This window comes from Balearica regulorum, chromosome 17 (genome assembly GCF_011004875.1).
Source record: "Balearica regulorum gibbericeps isolate bBalReg1 chromosome 17, bBalReg1.pri, whole genome shotgun sequence".
Classification (NCBI taxonomy): domain Eukaryota; kingdom Metazoa; phylum Chordata; class Aves; order Gruiformes; family Gruidae; genus Balearica; species Balearica regulorum.
Genome location: NC_046200.1, coordinates 3,772,143 through 3,789,377, shown reverse-complemented (window position 1 = coordinate 3,789,377; position 17,235 = coordinate 3,772,143). Strand labels below are relative to the sequence as shown.

General features: G+C 45.0%; 1 protein-coding gene across 13 annotated transcripts in view; it reads left to right on the top strand.

Moving 5' to 3' along the window:
• The window catches only part of PITPNM2 (phosphatidylinositol transfer protein membrane associated 2), a 139,970-nt gene that overhangs the window by 99,922 nt on the left and 22,813 nt on the right, over nt 1–17,235 (top strand). For 12 of the 13 annotated variants that reach the window (XM_075770223.1, XM_075770219.1, XM_075770222.1 and 9 more), the window contains 8 exons: nt 1,173–1,268; nt 5,298–5,402; nt 6,285–6,355; nt 9,575–9,819; nt 10,307–10,496; nt 11,490–11,609; nt 11,982–12,193; nt 17,001–17,176. In XM_075770223.1, coding sequence (XP_075626338.1) covers nt 1,173–1,268; nt 5,298–5,402; nt 6,285–6,355; nt 9,575–9,819; nt 10,307–10,496; nt 11,490–11,609; nt 11,982–12,193; nt 17,001–17,176 — 1,215 coding nt within the window. The remainder of the gene's footprint in view (nt 1–1,172; nt 1,269–5,297; nt 5,403–6,284; nt 6,356–9,574; nt 9,820–10,306; nt 10,497–11,489; nt 11,610–11,981; nt 12,194–17,000; nt 17,177–17,235) is intronic. The other variant, XM_075770217.1, reaches the window with a different exon arrangement.

The following is a 17,235-nucleotide window of genomic DNA, read 5'->3' as shown; positions in this document are numbered from 1 at the left end:
TCTGCTCTGCCAACCTCCTCGCTTGCTGCTCCCTGAGGGGTGGGCGGTGGGGTGGTTGGGGGCTGCTGAGCCAAGGCTGAGCTGCAATTAGATGACTCTGCACAGGGTCTCCATCCTCCTTCCATCTGACAACCCGGGTAGCAAAAATTGAAGAATTTGACTTACAGATTTAACACTGTTACAACAATAGCACGAAACGGCTCGTGCAGCTGTCACAGTAACCAGAACCTTTCAGCGTCTTTGTATATGCTAAATGAGAATTTGTCAGTCTCCTCAGGTTTTTTGCAGTGTTAGGCTCGGTGGCTGCTGCAAGTGCTTTGTGTGCGCTGTGTGACACGCGAGAGCCATCTGAAAGAGGGGAGAAACCCTCTCGCCCGTCGTTCTCTGGACAGGCGGCTGTTCTGTAACAAGTTCAGCCAAGAAGAGCTCAGGTTGGATCATTGCTAAATTATATCTGGAAAAAAAAAAAGAAAAAAGAGAAGAAAAAAGGTAGTATGTTTATATTTAGCACGAGGAACTCTGGAGGGGAAAATGAAAAGCAGGTGGGTGTGAGAACAGGAGGGCAAACAGGAACGAAAGGACCGTTGGGTTTTCTCCTCACTGTCAGGACAGCTGCTCTGACAGCTCCCTATGAAGTAGTTGGATAGCATGTTGTTTAAATCATTCAAGTTTAAAGTTTAAATAGATCTCTAATCCAATTTGTGTGGAAGCAATTTCCTTCCAGAAAACAGATTATTTCTATCCAGGCTGCTCTGCTTAGCTACCCACACGAAAGTTAGCGAAGCAGAGGCATGGTTTGTGTGCTGATTAGAGGCACGAAGAAAGCTTCCAATCAGCCTGCTTCCTTCCTAATTGCAAACTTTAAAACCCAGCTGATTTTGCACGTCCTACTAACAATTATAAATAGCTGCCATTCAAAATAGCATAAGAGTGATACAAACAGCTTGCTTTAATGTAGCATCTTGCTGGCAGGTTCTAACAACAGTAAACAAACAGGATCTGTAAAGCGGTACACTGACATCACACCAGCATCATCGGGGTTTTGTGTTTTTAATATTGCAGCAGTGAATTTTCATAGAGAACACACGACTCTTCCTCCAGCAAAGATCATGTTGGGAACTCTCTGTCTTGTCGATGTAGCGTATCGCATAAGGCTTTTTTGTTTTTTCCAGCAAGTCCCTCACGCCATAGTATCTCCGAGTGGAGGATGCAGAGCATTGCCAGGGATTCAGATGACAGCTCAGATGATGAATTCTTTGATGCACATGGTATGTGGAGCCTAAATCACCATCGTTTGTTTCCTGAAATGGTGGGGTAAGAGAACGGAAGGCATGAGGGCGGGGGGTGAGCGGGGAAGGAAGCGAGACTTTTGCTGCTTTGTTTGAAGTCTGTTCTAACCAAGATACGTGCAGCATCAGTGCAGCTTCTTTGAGCATCACCAGCATCATCCAGCAGACTCTTATATTTAATGCAGCAACATTTCAGATTCGGTGTGATCTACTTCAAGGGATCTTGAACAGTCTTAACCTTTGGAGCTGTATTTTATTTGGTGCAAATGAATGTGGGTAAAATTCAGCAATATGAACTGGACTGTGGATGTGTCATAATGATTCTGATTCAGTATGACTGATTATTTTTCTAATTTATTTTTTAATCGGTAAAAGGTATGATTAATTGTCCTGTCTGGGCCTGAAGAGACCCAAGTTTGCCTTTCTTAACTCCTTATTCTCCTGTTGAAGAAATACAATAATGAATGCAGCAAGGTACTTAAGGTGCCAAAATTAATCAGTGTTGATTTCCAGGATTCTTAAAGTAATTTTGACTGTCTGTATTAGGAGAAAGCTGTGTTTTGGTTTTTTTTTTTCTCTGTGCATGTGTGTGTGAAGAAGCTTTGTTCCACTGCACTCATTTTATATATTGTACTTAATGCATCTTTAAGCCTGAAAGGCTCCATCTCTGCTGACAACAGATGGACTCTTCTCTTGGCTGGTAATGCTAATCTAAGGTAGATGCACGACGTGTGCTGATGAAGTTGGTGACCTTTCCGTGAAATGCAGTTGTTAGAAGATCACACCCCAGTTTTGTAAAGCAGAATTTCACTGATGTTCAGCTAAAGTTCAGACTCAAAAAATGAGTCGTATCGTGTTCCAGAAGAGTTCTCGCATCAAGTATTTAGGCATACATCTCAAATTCTGGGGTAGAAAGCGGCATGCTATTGTGGAGCAGTGACTCGCACAATAGCAGCTTTAGTGGCCAGGATGCGTGCAAGTCGGGGATGGATGTGTCTCTTGCCTGGAAGGAGAAGGGCCAACTTAGTTTAAGTATCTCCATTTATTAACTTATGTAGCATCTACAAAAACTGTGTAAGGGATTTATTGCAGCAATATACATACAAGTAAAGAGGAGTGAGTCATCAAAACGGCGTCATTGCTATCCACGCTCTTTTTTGCCTTTTTAATTACTCGGTAATAAAATTGAGATAGAGATGGCTCTGCCTGGGTTCCAGGCCCCCAGGGAATCCCTGATGTGCTCCTAACAGTCCTGGGAAGGAGGATTAACAAAAATGAGCCTTGTGCCACAGTTACACAGCACCTCTGTTGTAATACTTCGAGGAGCTTGGTAACAGAAAAAGCAGCTCCTCTTCTGCTAGCGCACAGCGTGTCTCCATCTATGTACAGATTGTCCTCCGCAATCCGCACAGTTGGGTTTGAAAAGTCTGCCTAGCCTGATGGGATTTTGGCTTATGAGTTGAAGCTGTCATGCGTGTGCCATTCAACACAGCCCTCCCTTCGGGAGGGACCTCTTATCGCCCCTTGGCCCGCAGATGCCACGTCCCAGCTCCAGGTCTGTGAGCAGGGACGAAGCACCGCTTGCAGCGCATCCTGCCGGGGAGGCTTGTGGGGTCGGTACCATGGGAACTGGGACGGATGAGGATGTGAGTCAACGCCGAGCAGAGTTCCTCAGAAGGGCTTCCCATACATACACACACATTTCCTCGCAGTGCGGTGGGCGTAACCTGAGCCCGAGAAGATTTCTTGTCGCGGGCTTCCACTCATCCTCGTTCACTGGCATACTCTGGTAAAGATAGTGACAAATACAGTAATATCTAATTTCTATCCTGTAATAAATGCTAATAACAGGAGAAATATCCTATTCAATGATTACTTGAGCAGCAATAAGGGCTGTAATTAAGCCTCTCGAAGAAATAAGTTTAATATTTAGATTAAGTTGCTAGAGAAGCTTTGAGTGCAATCTTCCTCTTAATTCTCTGCCAGCATGTGTGTTGCACGCTTGTGCTTTCCGCTTGCTCTGGACAGGTAGCTCTGCGCTCCCTTGTGCAGGGAAATGGGGATTTACTCAAATTTTTTCCATAGCTGAAAAAGGAAGTGGCATGCTGATGCAAAGTTTCCAGGTCACTCTCTTTTTATGGTCAAAGTGTAAATAGAAACTCCTAAAAATAATTGGTCTTTGCTTGGCTCTGCACTTAGTTCCCTCCATTTTTATTTTTTTTAAGATATTGCTCAGATTTGCTGAAAAGATAAATATATTTCATAATATTTTTGTTACCCATCCTAGGATTCTTCCAATTAATTATTTTCTTAGTAACTGTACAGCAACAAGAAAGGGGGAATCCTAGTCTAGGACTCTGAAGATTACAGCTTTTAGATCTTCAAGACATCTGTAATTACTGCTGTTATTATGTTTATAATGCTTTATTAAATTTACAAGCCTAAAATTTTCAGGAAAGAAATACTAAGTGCAGAACAATAAATAAATTAGAAAGCGCTTAACCTCTGTAACAGTAAAAGGTACATCCTCAATGTAAAAAAAGAAAAGAGAAAGGAGAAAAAAAAAATGAAAAAAGGAACCAGCAACCCATACCAAAGACATCTTCATAAGACTTGAATTGCTGTTGTTTGGCTTCCCATGGGTTCAAGTGGGAGCTCTGGGCTCTGTTTCCTTCCCAGGAACCTGCCAGGATTATGCACGGAGCGTGGAGGCTGCAGGGTGCCCTGCCTGACTCCGCTGGTCCATGCTCTCACCCAATAAAGGAGCCATCAGGCTGCTGATGTCTCAGAGATCCTCTGGTTTGACATAAACATTTTTGTGAGCCCTTTCTCAGCTCCAGACTGGCCACCCTGTGTTCAGGCTTGGGCTGAGAGGGAGCTCAGCCTCCCGTGGGAGAAGTCCAGATGTGTTGGATAACCTAGCCCAGGCCAGCAGTCATGAGGGTGGGTGCGTGGGGTGGCCGGTGGGAGCACTGGCATGAATTTTTCCAGTGCTACGGCTGCTAATGGTCTGTTTAGTGATGCCTCTGCAGGGCTCAGCTGCTTGCTTCCATGCGGATGTATCGGCAAAGGCCCGCGGACAGGCAAGGCTGGACTCTGCCCGCGTCAGGCTTTCTCTGCGGTGGATTAGGGCTCTGCAGCCCAGCAGCACGAAGCGCAAGCCTGCCTGCCAGGCTCACCTGCCCGACAGCCAGGTTAGAGGAGAACGGAGGGCTAACTCCTCTGATGTCTGCTACAGAGCAGGGCTATTCATCTTTCTGATGTTCAGATACTACTGTGGGGTGGTTTATAGGCTCTCTCCTTTATACGTGTCTTCCTTTTAATTACACTTCTAGGAGCATGGTATTTTTGGGGTGGTTATTCTTTATCAGCTGTAGTTGAACTGAGCCAGGGGATTCAGAAGATCCTGAAGTAGGAGGGAAGTGGCAGACATACGCACTCAGTGTGGTCAAACAAGTCTCATCTCCTAAGGAAATCAGGCTAAAGATAGCCTGGGGAGTTCACGTTTCCTTTATTACTCGTGCCTTTTTACATACTCAGTCCTATTCACAATAGTGATCCTTGTCACTGCTTCCCCGGAGACATCCCGCAGCTTTCAAACAGGTCTGGGAGGATTCCAGCGGCAAACCTTGCCTTGTCCTCTCCCGTACTGGAGTATTCTGGCTGCTTTAGCATCACCAGAAAGTACGGCAAGAAAAACGTCAGACTTGGTACCCGAAATGGTAGCATTAAAAATCCATGTTATTTTTTTCATGCTTTAGGAGTTTTGTTTGTTAAAAACATGCAACTAAAACATTTTGTTTACTTTTCAAAAGGTGCTTTGGCTTCTGTATAACAAAAGCTGGTAAAGTATTATGTTTTATTGTGACTTAAGCCATCCAAATGTTTGTAAGATTACATAGAGTTATGGGACCTTACTTTTATTTAAAATTCTGTTCTGTGCTCTTGTCTGTATACCTATTTGTGTGTGTGTGTGTGAGACCCTCAAAAAATCTCTTTTTTTTAAAGAGGACTTGTCTGACAATGAGGAAATGTTCCCGAAAGAAATAACCAAATGGAGTTCCAATGATCTGATGGATAAAATTGAAACCCCTGAATGCGATGATGTCCAGGGTAATTTTTTTTTTTTTTAAGTAAAAACTGCATGTGATATTTTACAGTATTTCCAGGTAACTGTTACAGCCACATTCTGAAAAAGGTAAAACTTGTTATCCTCATCTCACAAAAGGAGAAGCTGAGACAGAGCATAAAAATGACTGCCAAGCACTGCTAAAAAAGAATTGCCCAGTGGGAGTTGGGATAGCTCTTGATTCTCTTTTATTTTCCACGTTGGTTAGGCTCCTTTGTGTGACAGCCAGGATTCTCTCGTATAATGATGAAATATTCCAGCTCCGTCCTGAATTTCTCCTGACTCTTCTTTCCTCTTGCTCCATCCTTTGTTCTTGTCTGGATCTGCCTCGGTTTTATTTTCTGTTCATCATTATGAAATTTTGAAAGGAAGCTAGTTCCTCAGCCAGATCGATTCATGTAGCAGCACGGTAGAAGATGACACTTAGGCTTTCTGCTACAAAGTCGGTCTGTGTAGGCACCAGATACATGAACACATCAGATCTCTGCTCCCCCAGCACAGTTCAAGCAATTCCTTTTATTTTCCCACAAACCAATCATTTCTGACAGTTGTGCAGGGATTTTCCATTGTTGCTACTCTTAATAAAGCAATGGTACTGGGTCGCTGTAATGAGAGAAGAGCTTGCTAATGTCCTCGGCGCTTACTGAAGTTATGAGAAATTGCTGGAAAATAAGTGACCCAGTATTGCCCAGGCTTCTCAGGTGGAAGGAGGCAGGTGGGAGGGAGAGGGCAATTTGATGAAATAATAAAGGAGATATGAGGCAGAAGAAGCTGAGCGGCATTGGCACAAACAGTGTCTTTATGGAAGAGCGTCTTTGCCAAATGGCGTCTTGCAGTGCTGATGTTTCAAACCTCTGTGCTTCCAGGTGATTTGTATCACGAGACATCAGCAGAGTACCACGTTGGCTCCAGTGTGGAGAGGCTCAGCATCATTGAAGTAAGTGCTTTGGTTTCTTGTAACGAGATGCTTTGTCGCTGGAATATGTCTGCGTGGGGTGAATGGGGTAAACGGTTCCTTTTGCTGTGAGGGGCGTATCGTCTTTGCATGTCGTTCGGAGCCGCGCTGGAATGCTGTGTACTTCGTGGCTAGGTTTAAGGGATTATTTCACCCGTCTTTTGAATATCATATAGAAAACGCTCTGTAGTTTGCAGGCAGTGTCAGGTATCCAGCTGGAAAAAAATACTAATCCTGAGGGGATAACTGCTGCCTGAGGCACTGCTGGGTAGAGCTACCCTGCTAATGCTGAATGAGCTAGCGTGGACGTGGGAGCAGGAGAGCTGTGTTATCGCAGCACCAAAGCTCCGGCTGCGATAGTCCAAGTGACATGGCTCGGCTGTAGCCCACTCTTTGGAGCTGCTCAGGGTCTTGTTTGGCAACCAGTTATAGCCTAGCCTGTATCAGCGCTCTGGGTAGAACAATAAATAGCACCGCCTCCCCAGCTTTCTAGACTTGCATATACGGGCTTTTGCAATTCAGTGTCCTACTGGGTGCTGTACTCATCCTGCCCTTAAGACATCTGCGTGTCTGTGCTGCAGAGATGATGTAGCCACTTGCAAAGTGCCTGTGGAACTGCCTAAGTTAAGTCATGATCTATCAAAGACTGTGAGTGTGGCTTTTGGTATTACTCTGTGCGCCAGGCTGTAAGTTCCTGGTGGTTTGGCTTCTCCATAATAGACTGAGAGCTCAAGGGCCACGGGGAGAGTGGGTGGCTGAGGATGGGAACGTCTGTAACTACCTCGAGATAAGCAAGTCACAGCCCGAAGATGAGAGCTCAAGATGGTGTGGAAAACTTGTTGACTTCTTCAGAGGGCTGTACAAACTCAATCCCTTCCTGTTTCTGCCTTCATTTTAGAAAAAGAACAGGCTTCAAAGTGAGATGAAAAAGACAGTTATTTGTAGTTCACAAACAGTCTACTAAAATAGTATGAAATTCCTAGCCACTGTTGCAGTGATTTTTCAGGCTAAGAGCCTCCATCACCAAAAGGTAGTTCAAGAATCAGATGTCTTAAGAGACTCTGGATCTTACAAGAAATGTCTAAATAGCCACCTCCACCCCTAAACTAATCAGCAGTTGCTTGCATGTTCCCCACTTCCTTCAAGAGCAGAGGTTAATGAACTGAAAGACAAAGGCACCTCCAAATAACTGCTGATAAACCTCCGGATGACCTGAGCTTGGTGACTCATGTTGCTCTCCAAATGAGCGCTTAAAACATTTGTCTGAAAGCAAAAGTAGTGCTGAGATGCTGAGAGCGCTCCTCCCGTGCCTCCAGCCAGGCTAAAGTTCACCTTGCAGGCGCTGTGAACTGGAATCAGAGAAGGTTTAAAGAGCAGGCATTAATACGCTGTAATGGTACTAAATAATTAAAGACCATTCTTATGCAGGAGGTCTGGAAAATCTTTATTACAGACTTGGATGTGAATTTTAATACTTCTGGTGGGCTGTGTATTAAGACATGCTTTAATATCATCTGGTAAAAATGAAAGCTAGTTGTTAGGTTGCTAATGTGTGCTGGGGCATGCTTTCCTCCCACCAGCAGGTTGTCAGGGGCTCAGTCGCTGCTCAAAGGACAACAGGTGACTGAAGATGCTAAAATGAAGAGTTTGCCAAATGGAAAATAGTGCTGCCCTCCACCCCTTTTACACCCCCTTCCAATGGCTGTTTCTCTGCCTCAACAAGGAGTTGCCCAGGATGTTCTCTCACATATCTCAAAGGTGTTGGGGTGGGAGATTTGAGTCTGTACGGGAGCCATAAGCACTGAAAGCCCTGGTAGTATATAGATATTAAAAATAGTTACTGCTCTGTTGTGTTGTAATGTGCAACCACTACAAATGGACGCTCTTGTACCTGCTCCGGGGGCATCAGGATTGGGCTTACGGCTGTTCTGGCAGGGCACTTAATGACAGCCCACTCTGGAGTTCCAGCACAATCCCTTCCTTCTCCCAAACTACAGCCTGTGTGTTTAGGCAGGGAATTCATTCAACATAATAAGCCAACAACTTGGACAGCCAAAATAAAAACCTTTACTGTGTTCGTGCAGCAGTCTCCCGGCCAGATGTTGGCCAGTCCTTGGGTCATGGGGTCTTGAAGTTTTTTCTCTTCAGTTCCTCTTTTGCAACAGTATAAGCAAATCTGAAGTCTTATTTATAACTTCTGTCATAGGCAAGCTGATGCAATGACTGATCTCTTCCTATGACTTCTTTCTCCAGTAACTTGCCGCTTGCTGACCTGTTTGATCTCGTTTGTTAATTTTGCTGAATGTGTTTTCCTGTCAACTGCTGCAGCTGAGCTCAGCACCTCAACAGAAAGCAACAACACCCGTCTCTTATGTCTTTATTTTTCTACCTTAACGCACACAAGTATTGTCTTTACTGCTGCCGTGTTTTACCTGGTTACAATTTAATGCTTTTTTTTTTTTTTTTTTTTTTTTTTTTTTTTTTACTTTCAGCATTCCTTCTGCTTAGGACAGTCAGTTATGCTGAGGCTGTGTGTAGATCTGTGCATGCACATGTGTAGGATGTGAGACCTGGAAGGAGGAGTAAGGTTCTCAGCTGTTGTATCCAGATGTATCTAATGACCATTTCCATAAATTAAGCGCATTCTGTCTTGAAGTCAGTTTAGTTTCTTATCCAGAAATCTGCAGATATTATTATTCCAAAACCTTGTATCTCCTGTGTTTAGAAACCTGATTTTCAGTCTACACTTACTCAGGATCAGTTTAGATTCTTTTGTGCTTGCTCCTGCACTGTCCTTTGACTTAAGTGCCTCCCTTCCTTCCTGAGCTTTCTTTACTCATCTCCACTGTGTTTGAGAGCAGGCATTTCATTCTTGGGTCTTGGGTAGCTTTGCTAAGCAAATCAAGCTGCACTCTTTCAGTCTCTGTTCAGAAAGGCTCTGTACTTCTTGTCCTTCCGCGGTCCTGCTCACACTGCAATTATCTTTGTGTGTCGATGGCCCAAACTGAAGTACTTTGCTTCACAGACTGTTGTTTGCCTCATCCCTAACTGGACTTGATGTGGATAGTGCATATATTGTACGCACCGTGTGTGAGGTTGGAGGAGAAAAGGGGATAAAATTTGCAGGAAATGCATTTGGACCAAATAAAACCTCTTTGCAAAATAAGCCTTTCTAGTGTGCTCTCTTTCATTCCCACCTAGGATGAATCAGTGCAGCCATTAATGCAGCCAAGTAAAATCCATGTCCTCCTCTTGGTACTTCACGGAGGGAACATCCTGGACTCAGGAAGTGGTGACCAGAGCTCTAAGCAAGGGGATGTCAACACCATCACGACAGTGTTTGACACAGTGATGAGGGTACATTACCCAGCTGCTCTTGGACACATTGCCATCAGGCTAGTCCCTTGCCCAGCCATCTGCTCCGAAGCATTTTCCCTGGTGTCCAGGTAAGTTGATGCTACTTTGTCACTGAGATAAACGTATAAAATTTCACTCTTGTTTTGTGTTTCTTTTCTCACATCACTGAAATGTTCTGCATGTTGTATTGAAAGCTCTGACCACGCTTTGAGAATGCACTTTATTAATATACTAGCGAGGCATTCAATCTCGATTTCATACTTAGCTGCAGTGAATACGGTAATCATGAAGCAAGAGTTCTGAGATTGATTTATTCTAATTAATCCAATAAATACTAAGGCTTTAATTCCTTGTCTGAGGGTTGTTCTATCAATGTAAGTATGTTGTCCTCGAAGATTTACGTTTGATGAGAGGGAAAGATTTATTAGGCTCTCACCCATTCACAGTAGAATAAATGGCTTTTCTATCTTGAGGCATATTTTTAATGAACTGCAATACTGACTGTACTGTCTGCAAATGGTTTTCCCCACTTTGTGTGTTAGGCTGAATATTTCTAATGTCTCTTGCCCCCTCCAGCCTCAGCCCATACAGTTATGACGAAGGCTGCCTGTCCAACAGCCAGGACCACATTCCCCTTGCTGCGCTCCCTCTGCTAGCAACATCATCCCCGCAGTACCAAGAGGCGGTAGCCGCAGTCATTGTCAGAGCCAACCAGGCCTACAGCGAGTTCATCAGATCCCAGGAGGGCATGTCATTCAATGGCCAGGTGAGCCAGCAGCTGCTAATAGTCACGGAGAAAGGAAGAGCAAGTGAACCAATTTCCTTCTGAAGCTTTCTTTTTTCATCCATCTCTCTGGAGGGATGGAAACACGACAGTGTTGAGCTGCAATAGGAAAGTGTTGTGCTTCCATTTCTTTCTTTCTGAGAGAGATTATTGCTTATGGTCTGTCTTGAACCTTTGGGATTCAAGGCAAAGTCTGAGCTTGTGTTTAGAAATGAAGCTACAAAGCTATAAAGTCAATCAGTTTTCGGCATGACATACCTTTCCAAATCAGGAATGCTACCTTGGTTACTAAACGTGATCTCTACTCCCACTGCAAACTAAGGCTGTTTAAGTATTCCTGTCTTTAAAGGCCCTTCACCAGCTCACAGAAGCGGGTTTCTTTTTTGAGGTGGCACAGCTGCTGTGCCCCATAAAAGACCATTTGAGAGCCTCACAAAGTGACTCTCTAGCCCCAGGAGGTTTGAGCCGTTGGACTAGCTGTCTCATTGCGCTGCTGTAGTGTGATTTACCCACTCCGAGCTTGTTCCCAGCCAGCGCTGTGCACAGGGACCGAGGCAGCTCTCTCCTACCCAGGGTTCTCAGTGCCTTATTGTGCCTATCTGCTCAATACTCATGAAGGCAGGACAGCGTAATCTCCTCAGGGTACACACAGAAGCACAGGGAAGCTTGCCTGAAGTAGCACAGACAGCTGGCAAGGAGGGAATCGAGCTTGGTTTTCTGAGGCTGGAGTTAGCGCTGTGAGCAGCGCTCTGTGTTGCTTTCACTTCACTCCAGTCGGCTGGTGGGGACAGCCAGAACACATTAGCTATGTTAGCTAACGAGAGTCCGCAGGATATGAGTGGATGTTCATTGACAGAATGACATTTGCTGATGAGAGCACTGGGCATCCCGTTACTGCAGCTTTCCTAGGTATAATCCAGCACTCCATTTAGCTGTCATCTCTGAACTGAAGTCAAGGGACATTGCCTTTTTCAGGTCTGCTTGGTAGGGGACTGTGTTGGAGGAATCCTGGGATTTGATGCCTTATGCTACAGCAATCAGACTGTGTCCGAGAGCCAGAACAGCAGTCGGCGAGGAAGCGTTGTGAGTGTCCAGGTAATGCTGGCTCCCAGTGTCTACTGGGAATAGGTCTGCTGGCCACAGCACCTCCATGGCCCCTGGTTTTAGTGAGGATTTTAAGTTCATCTTTTCATGAAACAACAAAGACTCTATTCCTCATCAATGGCAAGCGTCTTAAGGTGCGTATGTGTCTCAATTTGGGTGCACTTCCTCTGAACAGGGATGTTTCACCCCCTGGTGTGAAGCGTCACCCACACCCTTAGGAGGTGGTTTGGTCTGAGATACTGTATTGCCCTTAACTGGATCTTGGGGTAGATGGAGAAAGGAGGATGGAAGGAGAAGGTTATAATGTGGGTGTATTCCTGATTCAGCTGTCAGAGTGCTAAATCTGTATATTTCAAATCCCAGGATACCGACCTCCTGTCTCCTGGAATAACAGTGAACAACAGCTATTGTTCCAGCAGCTCTAATCTGGAAGCCAGCAGACACCTCAGCCGGAGCAACATTGATATTCCCCGTAGCAACGGAGAAGATCCAAAGAAGCAGCTGCCACGAAAAAGGAGTGATTCATCAACCTATGAACTGGACACGATAAAGCAGCATCAAGCCTTTCTTTCAAGGTAAGATTTTGAAGGAACGGAACCAGTGATACTCTTGAGCTGAGATTGGTGCATCTGTGAAACCCAAGTGTTGCTTTACCATCCTGTGATAAGCAAGGTGGAGGAAAGTGTTTAATTTAGATTAGAGGGGTATAGATTTAAAAAAAACCAACAAACCAGCACTATTGCTCAGTGGCAGTGAGCAAATCCAGCTGCTCTACTGCATCTTTATTACAATGGCAAGAAACCCTTCATCCTGTTGCTTGACAGCCGAGGCGGTTGGGTAACTGCATTTTTGCTGTGCTGCAGTTGCAGGATGGAGATCATAAAGCAAATGTAGAAAGAGTGTGAGGGAAGAGGGTGAGGTGGAACTGGGAATCCAGTGTTGGTTTAATTTCAAAGCATCTCTGAGAGCTGATTTTTGAGTTGGCTAGACTGTTCTTGGGAAAGGTGGGGCTGAGACGAGTATCCTTTAATTTTGATCTAGTTGAAGTGTGAGATTGAATTGCAGTGTCCTTTCCTGTCACAGGAGCAGGTTTGTGCTGTCATGGTGGCAGGATGCTCTGGATGAGACATCCCGAACCCTAGCTGGTTGCCTGCTTCATGGAGCAACCTTGCACTGTGCACGTGAGGATTGTTCTGTCCATGTGGCTCCTTGGCAAAGCGACCCAAGTTCCCTGGATGGAGCAGGGCCAGGGGATTGTATTCTGTCCCCTGCCAGGGCTGCTCTGTTTCACCAAGATTGTGTTTCAAATTTGTTACTATTGAAGCCCCTGGTATCACATTCTTAAGTTTCTTCAAATGAACTTTCAGAAGCTTATCCGTTAACATAACCAATGAAACTTTCATAGTGGTCTTTCCATTGCCGCTCATTGTTCAGGGATTACTTCTGTGAGCCCAGAGGCTTTTTCTGACTGAATCATCTTCAGCCTGTGGAACTGGACAACCCAGACCTTTTCCTCCTGCGGGCCTGGAGGAACTGCAACATCCTCTTAATCCCTCTTTCCCATGTCCCAGGAACTGGGGACCGATGTGTCGTCCCCCGCAGCAAACACCATTATCTGCATTGCAACTGTGTCCGAGGCCGTTCCTTTTGGCCTGTGCTGAGCTGAAGGATTGTCCCGCGCTTCTTCCCCTCCTTCACTACTTGCAATCATTGCTCCAGCACCAGGACTCGTGTTGCCTTGCCATGCCAGGGGCCCTCTTGTAAAAGATTCATAGGAGAGAGAAAGTATCAAAGTGAATGTCGTCGGTGCACAGAGGTACTATATTCAGAAAGACAACTGCATTTACAAAAACCACAATAAGCTTCTCGGCTATTTCCAGCAGGTTAATAAAAGGCAATCAGTGTCTTGTTCTTACCTTATCAAAACAGCCTCATGTATTACAGGAGAAAAATATGAGTCGTGCAAAAATGTGCTCTTTCTCCAACTTGTTCTTGACCTCAGGGGCACGGACTCAGCTAAGGAAAGTGGGCTGGCATCTTGCTGCAGTTTTACGGCTAGTTGAGAATAAGCGCTGGGCCTGGCATGATAAAGGATTGCAGTTTGTCGTTTCAAGTAGCTTTGTCCTCGTCCCTCCTGCTCCATTGCACCTGCTCCCAGCATGAAGCATCTGGGGGGAGCCTGGAAAGGACTGTCGGTGTTCAGTGCGCTGATGACTTGGTGCACCTTTACTGCTTTTAGGGGTTTATATCTTTTTAAATCTACTTTTAGACCTTGGGACAAAAATGGGTCTCTTCCCACGGCTCAAGAGCAAGATTCCCAGAGGGAAAGGGCAGGTTGAAGCTGCTGTACGAGCTCTCTCTGCATCTCTCCCCCTCTGCTCCTTGGCGCACGGGAGGCTCGGGTGCAGCGATTCACCTCTTCCCCTCCTGCGTGACGGCAGGGCATCACTCCCAGCCCTGGACCTTGTGCTTACAGCTGTCATTACTGAGCAGCACAGTCATCAGCAGAAAAACCCTTCGGCCTCTCTGTCACTAAGTAATGATTTACCCCGTACAAAAACCAAGCCCTGATGTGACGCGGCTTCGTGCAGGAGATTGGCAGAACAGAGCCAAGTTTTCCTAATGGGCGCAGCAGACGGGCAACCTGGCGTACGGGGGCCTTTCTGTCTGTGTCGATTGCAAATTTCAGCTTGTGCCAAAGACATTCATTTTTATTCATGTATCAGACCTTCCTCCTTCCCTGGGATAATGCCCAGCAAGCCAGAGCAGCATCTGGAGATTACAATCACACATTTATTTTTAAATTCAGTCCTTCTGCACAACTACATTATTTCTGGCTGTGCTGTACTTGTATTATTGTAAATGAGTTGATTTGCTTCTGAAATCCATAAGCTCTTGTTTAATTAATGCACACAGTACATCTGCTGCTTTTTAAAGGGAGCACAGGGCACTGTAGGTTGCTTGGAGCATGACGGATTCAGAGTTCCCCTTGGCTCTCATTCCTTTTGATTGCTAAAAAGACTATCAAGTTCCCAGTAAAAAGAGAGAAGCTGTCCAAATCACTTAGCGGTATGAGTGCTCTCGTTCTCTTCCCTTCCCCATGAAGAGATGCCGTGGGAAGACGGGTGGAATACACCAAAAACCCCTTGCACCCATCCTGCCACAACACACCTGCCATCAGGATAGTCTTTCCTTTTGTGCCTTCATTTGAATCCTGTTGCTGTCACCCTGTCTTTGGCAAAACTGAATGCGTTGTAAATAACTTTGTATTCCTTACACACAGCAAATTTAATGCGTTGCAGTCTTGTCAGCTAAAATAATTGTAGCTTCACTGAAGGTGGCTTGTTTTTAAATGTATTTCAACGTTGCGCATCTTGGCAGCGTGATCTCAGGGAAGCTCGTTCACATCACAGAAATGGGAACATGCTCATTTTAGCTGTCACTGCTGTAACCTCCTGTTCCTCTCGCTTTTGACATCACTGTTTTGACTTCCCATGGCACGTATGTCTGGCATAAGTAAGCTTGTTTCCCTGCGGTTGGTAACGGGGAGAATAGTACTGTGCGTGCACATGCGTGCACCTTTAGAGAATACACAAGCATGGCATGAGGAGAAGGTTTTTTAGCATCTGTTGGGAGTGGTGTTCAGCAGAGGTGCGGTCTCTGGAATAATGTATTATTTGCCAAAGCAGGAAAACAAAGTCCAAGTGAAACCCATTTTTCTACCCAAATTTGTGACTATTTCTAGCTGTTCATTTATTGAATGGCTATCCCAGAGGAGTGTGTGCGAGCAACTGCTCCAGAGCTACAGATGGTGAGGAGTGAGCAGCCCTATTTCCATGAGTGCAGCAGTGCTGAGATGTCACTGCCCAGCCGGGCAGCCAGCACGCTGCGTTCAGAAGTGGCCTTGATGAGCAAATGCTGTTGCATGCGGAGACGCGGTGACCACCTGGGATTTTGACTTGTGGCCACGGAGCTGGCAAGAGACTATTGCATTTGCATCATCCCTGACTTCAGGCCAGTAAACCTCTTACCCACCCCAACTGCTGTGGTATCCACTTATCCTACATATTTTATAGAACCTGTTCAGATGCTTTGAAAAGTGTTTGCAAACACCCTGTTAAGTCACTGCTGGTAATCTGTCTTCAATTCTTCGCTTCTAATTATAACGACGATAACTCAGCAAGGCTGCTGTCTGAATCTGTAGAACCTGGAGAGCAGAAGAAATTACAGCTTATGACTTTTGGGTGGTAACAGAAGAGTCTCAGAAACCCTTTAGTGAACCAGGTTATTAGTGTTACCCATCTGGCATCTCGCTGTCTAATCCCAGATCTAGACTGCAAAGCAGCCCTGCTTCCCAACGTGGGAGTGGATTCCTGGGATTTTCACCTAAGAGTTCCTGATTCTTCTTCCTCAGTGTCTAAGCGAGACGTGAATTTAAATCTCTGTGTTAAATCTGCGTATTGCCCAGCCTGCACTGCACACAGATTCAATTTAACAAAAAGATTTGACACCTGAAAGAGGAGAGGAGGAAGTTAGACATGTTTCGTATCATTAATCTTTTTAAGTACAGTTTCCTGGAGTTGTTGGGCTGGGGTTGAAAAGTAGTTTGGTAATAACTTGACAGATGTGGCCTCATGGACAGAAGAGAAGCAGGAGAGCCCTGGGTGCACAGTAAATACAATTTACCATATGGCGGCTGAGTTAATTACCCCAAATTCCCATCCCCAGTGAATGCCACAACCTGCATGGAAGCTGTGCTGCAAACTTGGTCCACAATGGTATTAGAAACCCTCTTGCAGATTTTCATCTTTCTTTTTCTCTCTCCTCTCCCGTTTTTTTTCTTTTTCCTTTTCAATCCTGTAACATTTGTCCAACTACTTCCACGAGGAAGAAACGGGTAAGCACAGCTTTCCGTACCGTTTGAGAATAAGGTGATGGAAGGAACTCAAATGTTGACAACCAGAAAGCATAGCAGTAATGTGTGTAATGGGTGAATTACTGTAAACCTGCTTTTTTTCCCTGCTACTCTAGTAATTTTGGCTTGCTTGTTATTTTATCTTGCAAATGACTATTCTGCTAGCAGCAACGAAGGTTTTGACTCCTCAAAGAAAAAACATTTTGAGGAGATAGGAGTGTGTAAATGAACCCACTTGAAGCTCGGATTTGTGCAGTGTAAATTATACCAATGAAATGGGGTAATTGTTTGGGGGGACGTTTTGCTGGGTAGTAAAACTATAGTACTGAGGTATGGTGGGTTGATTGGCACAGCTCCTTCATGAAAGAGATAGAAATTATATTCACTGTCAATCACTTATCTGGCCTTCAATTATGAAAAAACAGTGTGAATAAAATTTTTTACTTTATTTTCTGTTCTTTTCCTAGTTTACATTCTAGTGTGCTCAGAAATGACCCAGGATCCAGGCGGTCTAGTAGCTCTACGATGTTGGATGGAGGAAATATTGGAAAGTTTGAATTTGAGATCACTGACTTCTTCCTCTTTGGTTCTCCCTTGGGTCTGGTTCTTGCATTGCGAAAAACTGTCATTCCAGCTCTTGACAGTAAGTCCTGATGTAAACTGCTGAGCTCATTTAGTGGATGGTGTAAGCATCTCCTGCTG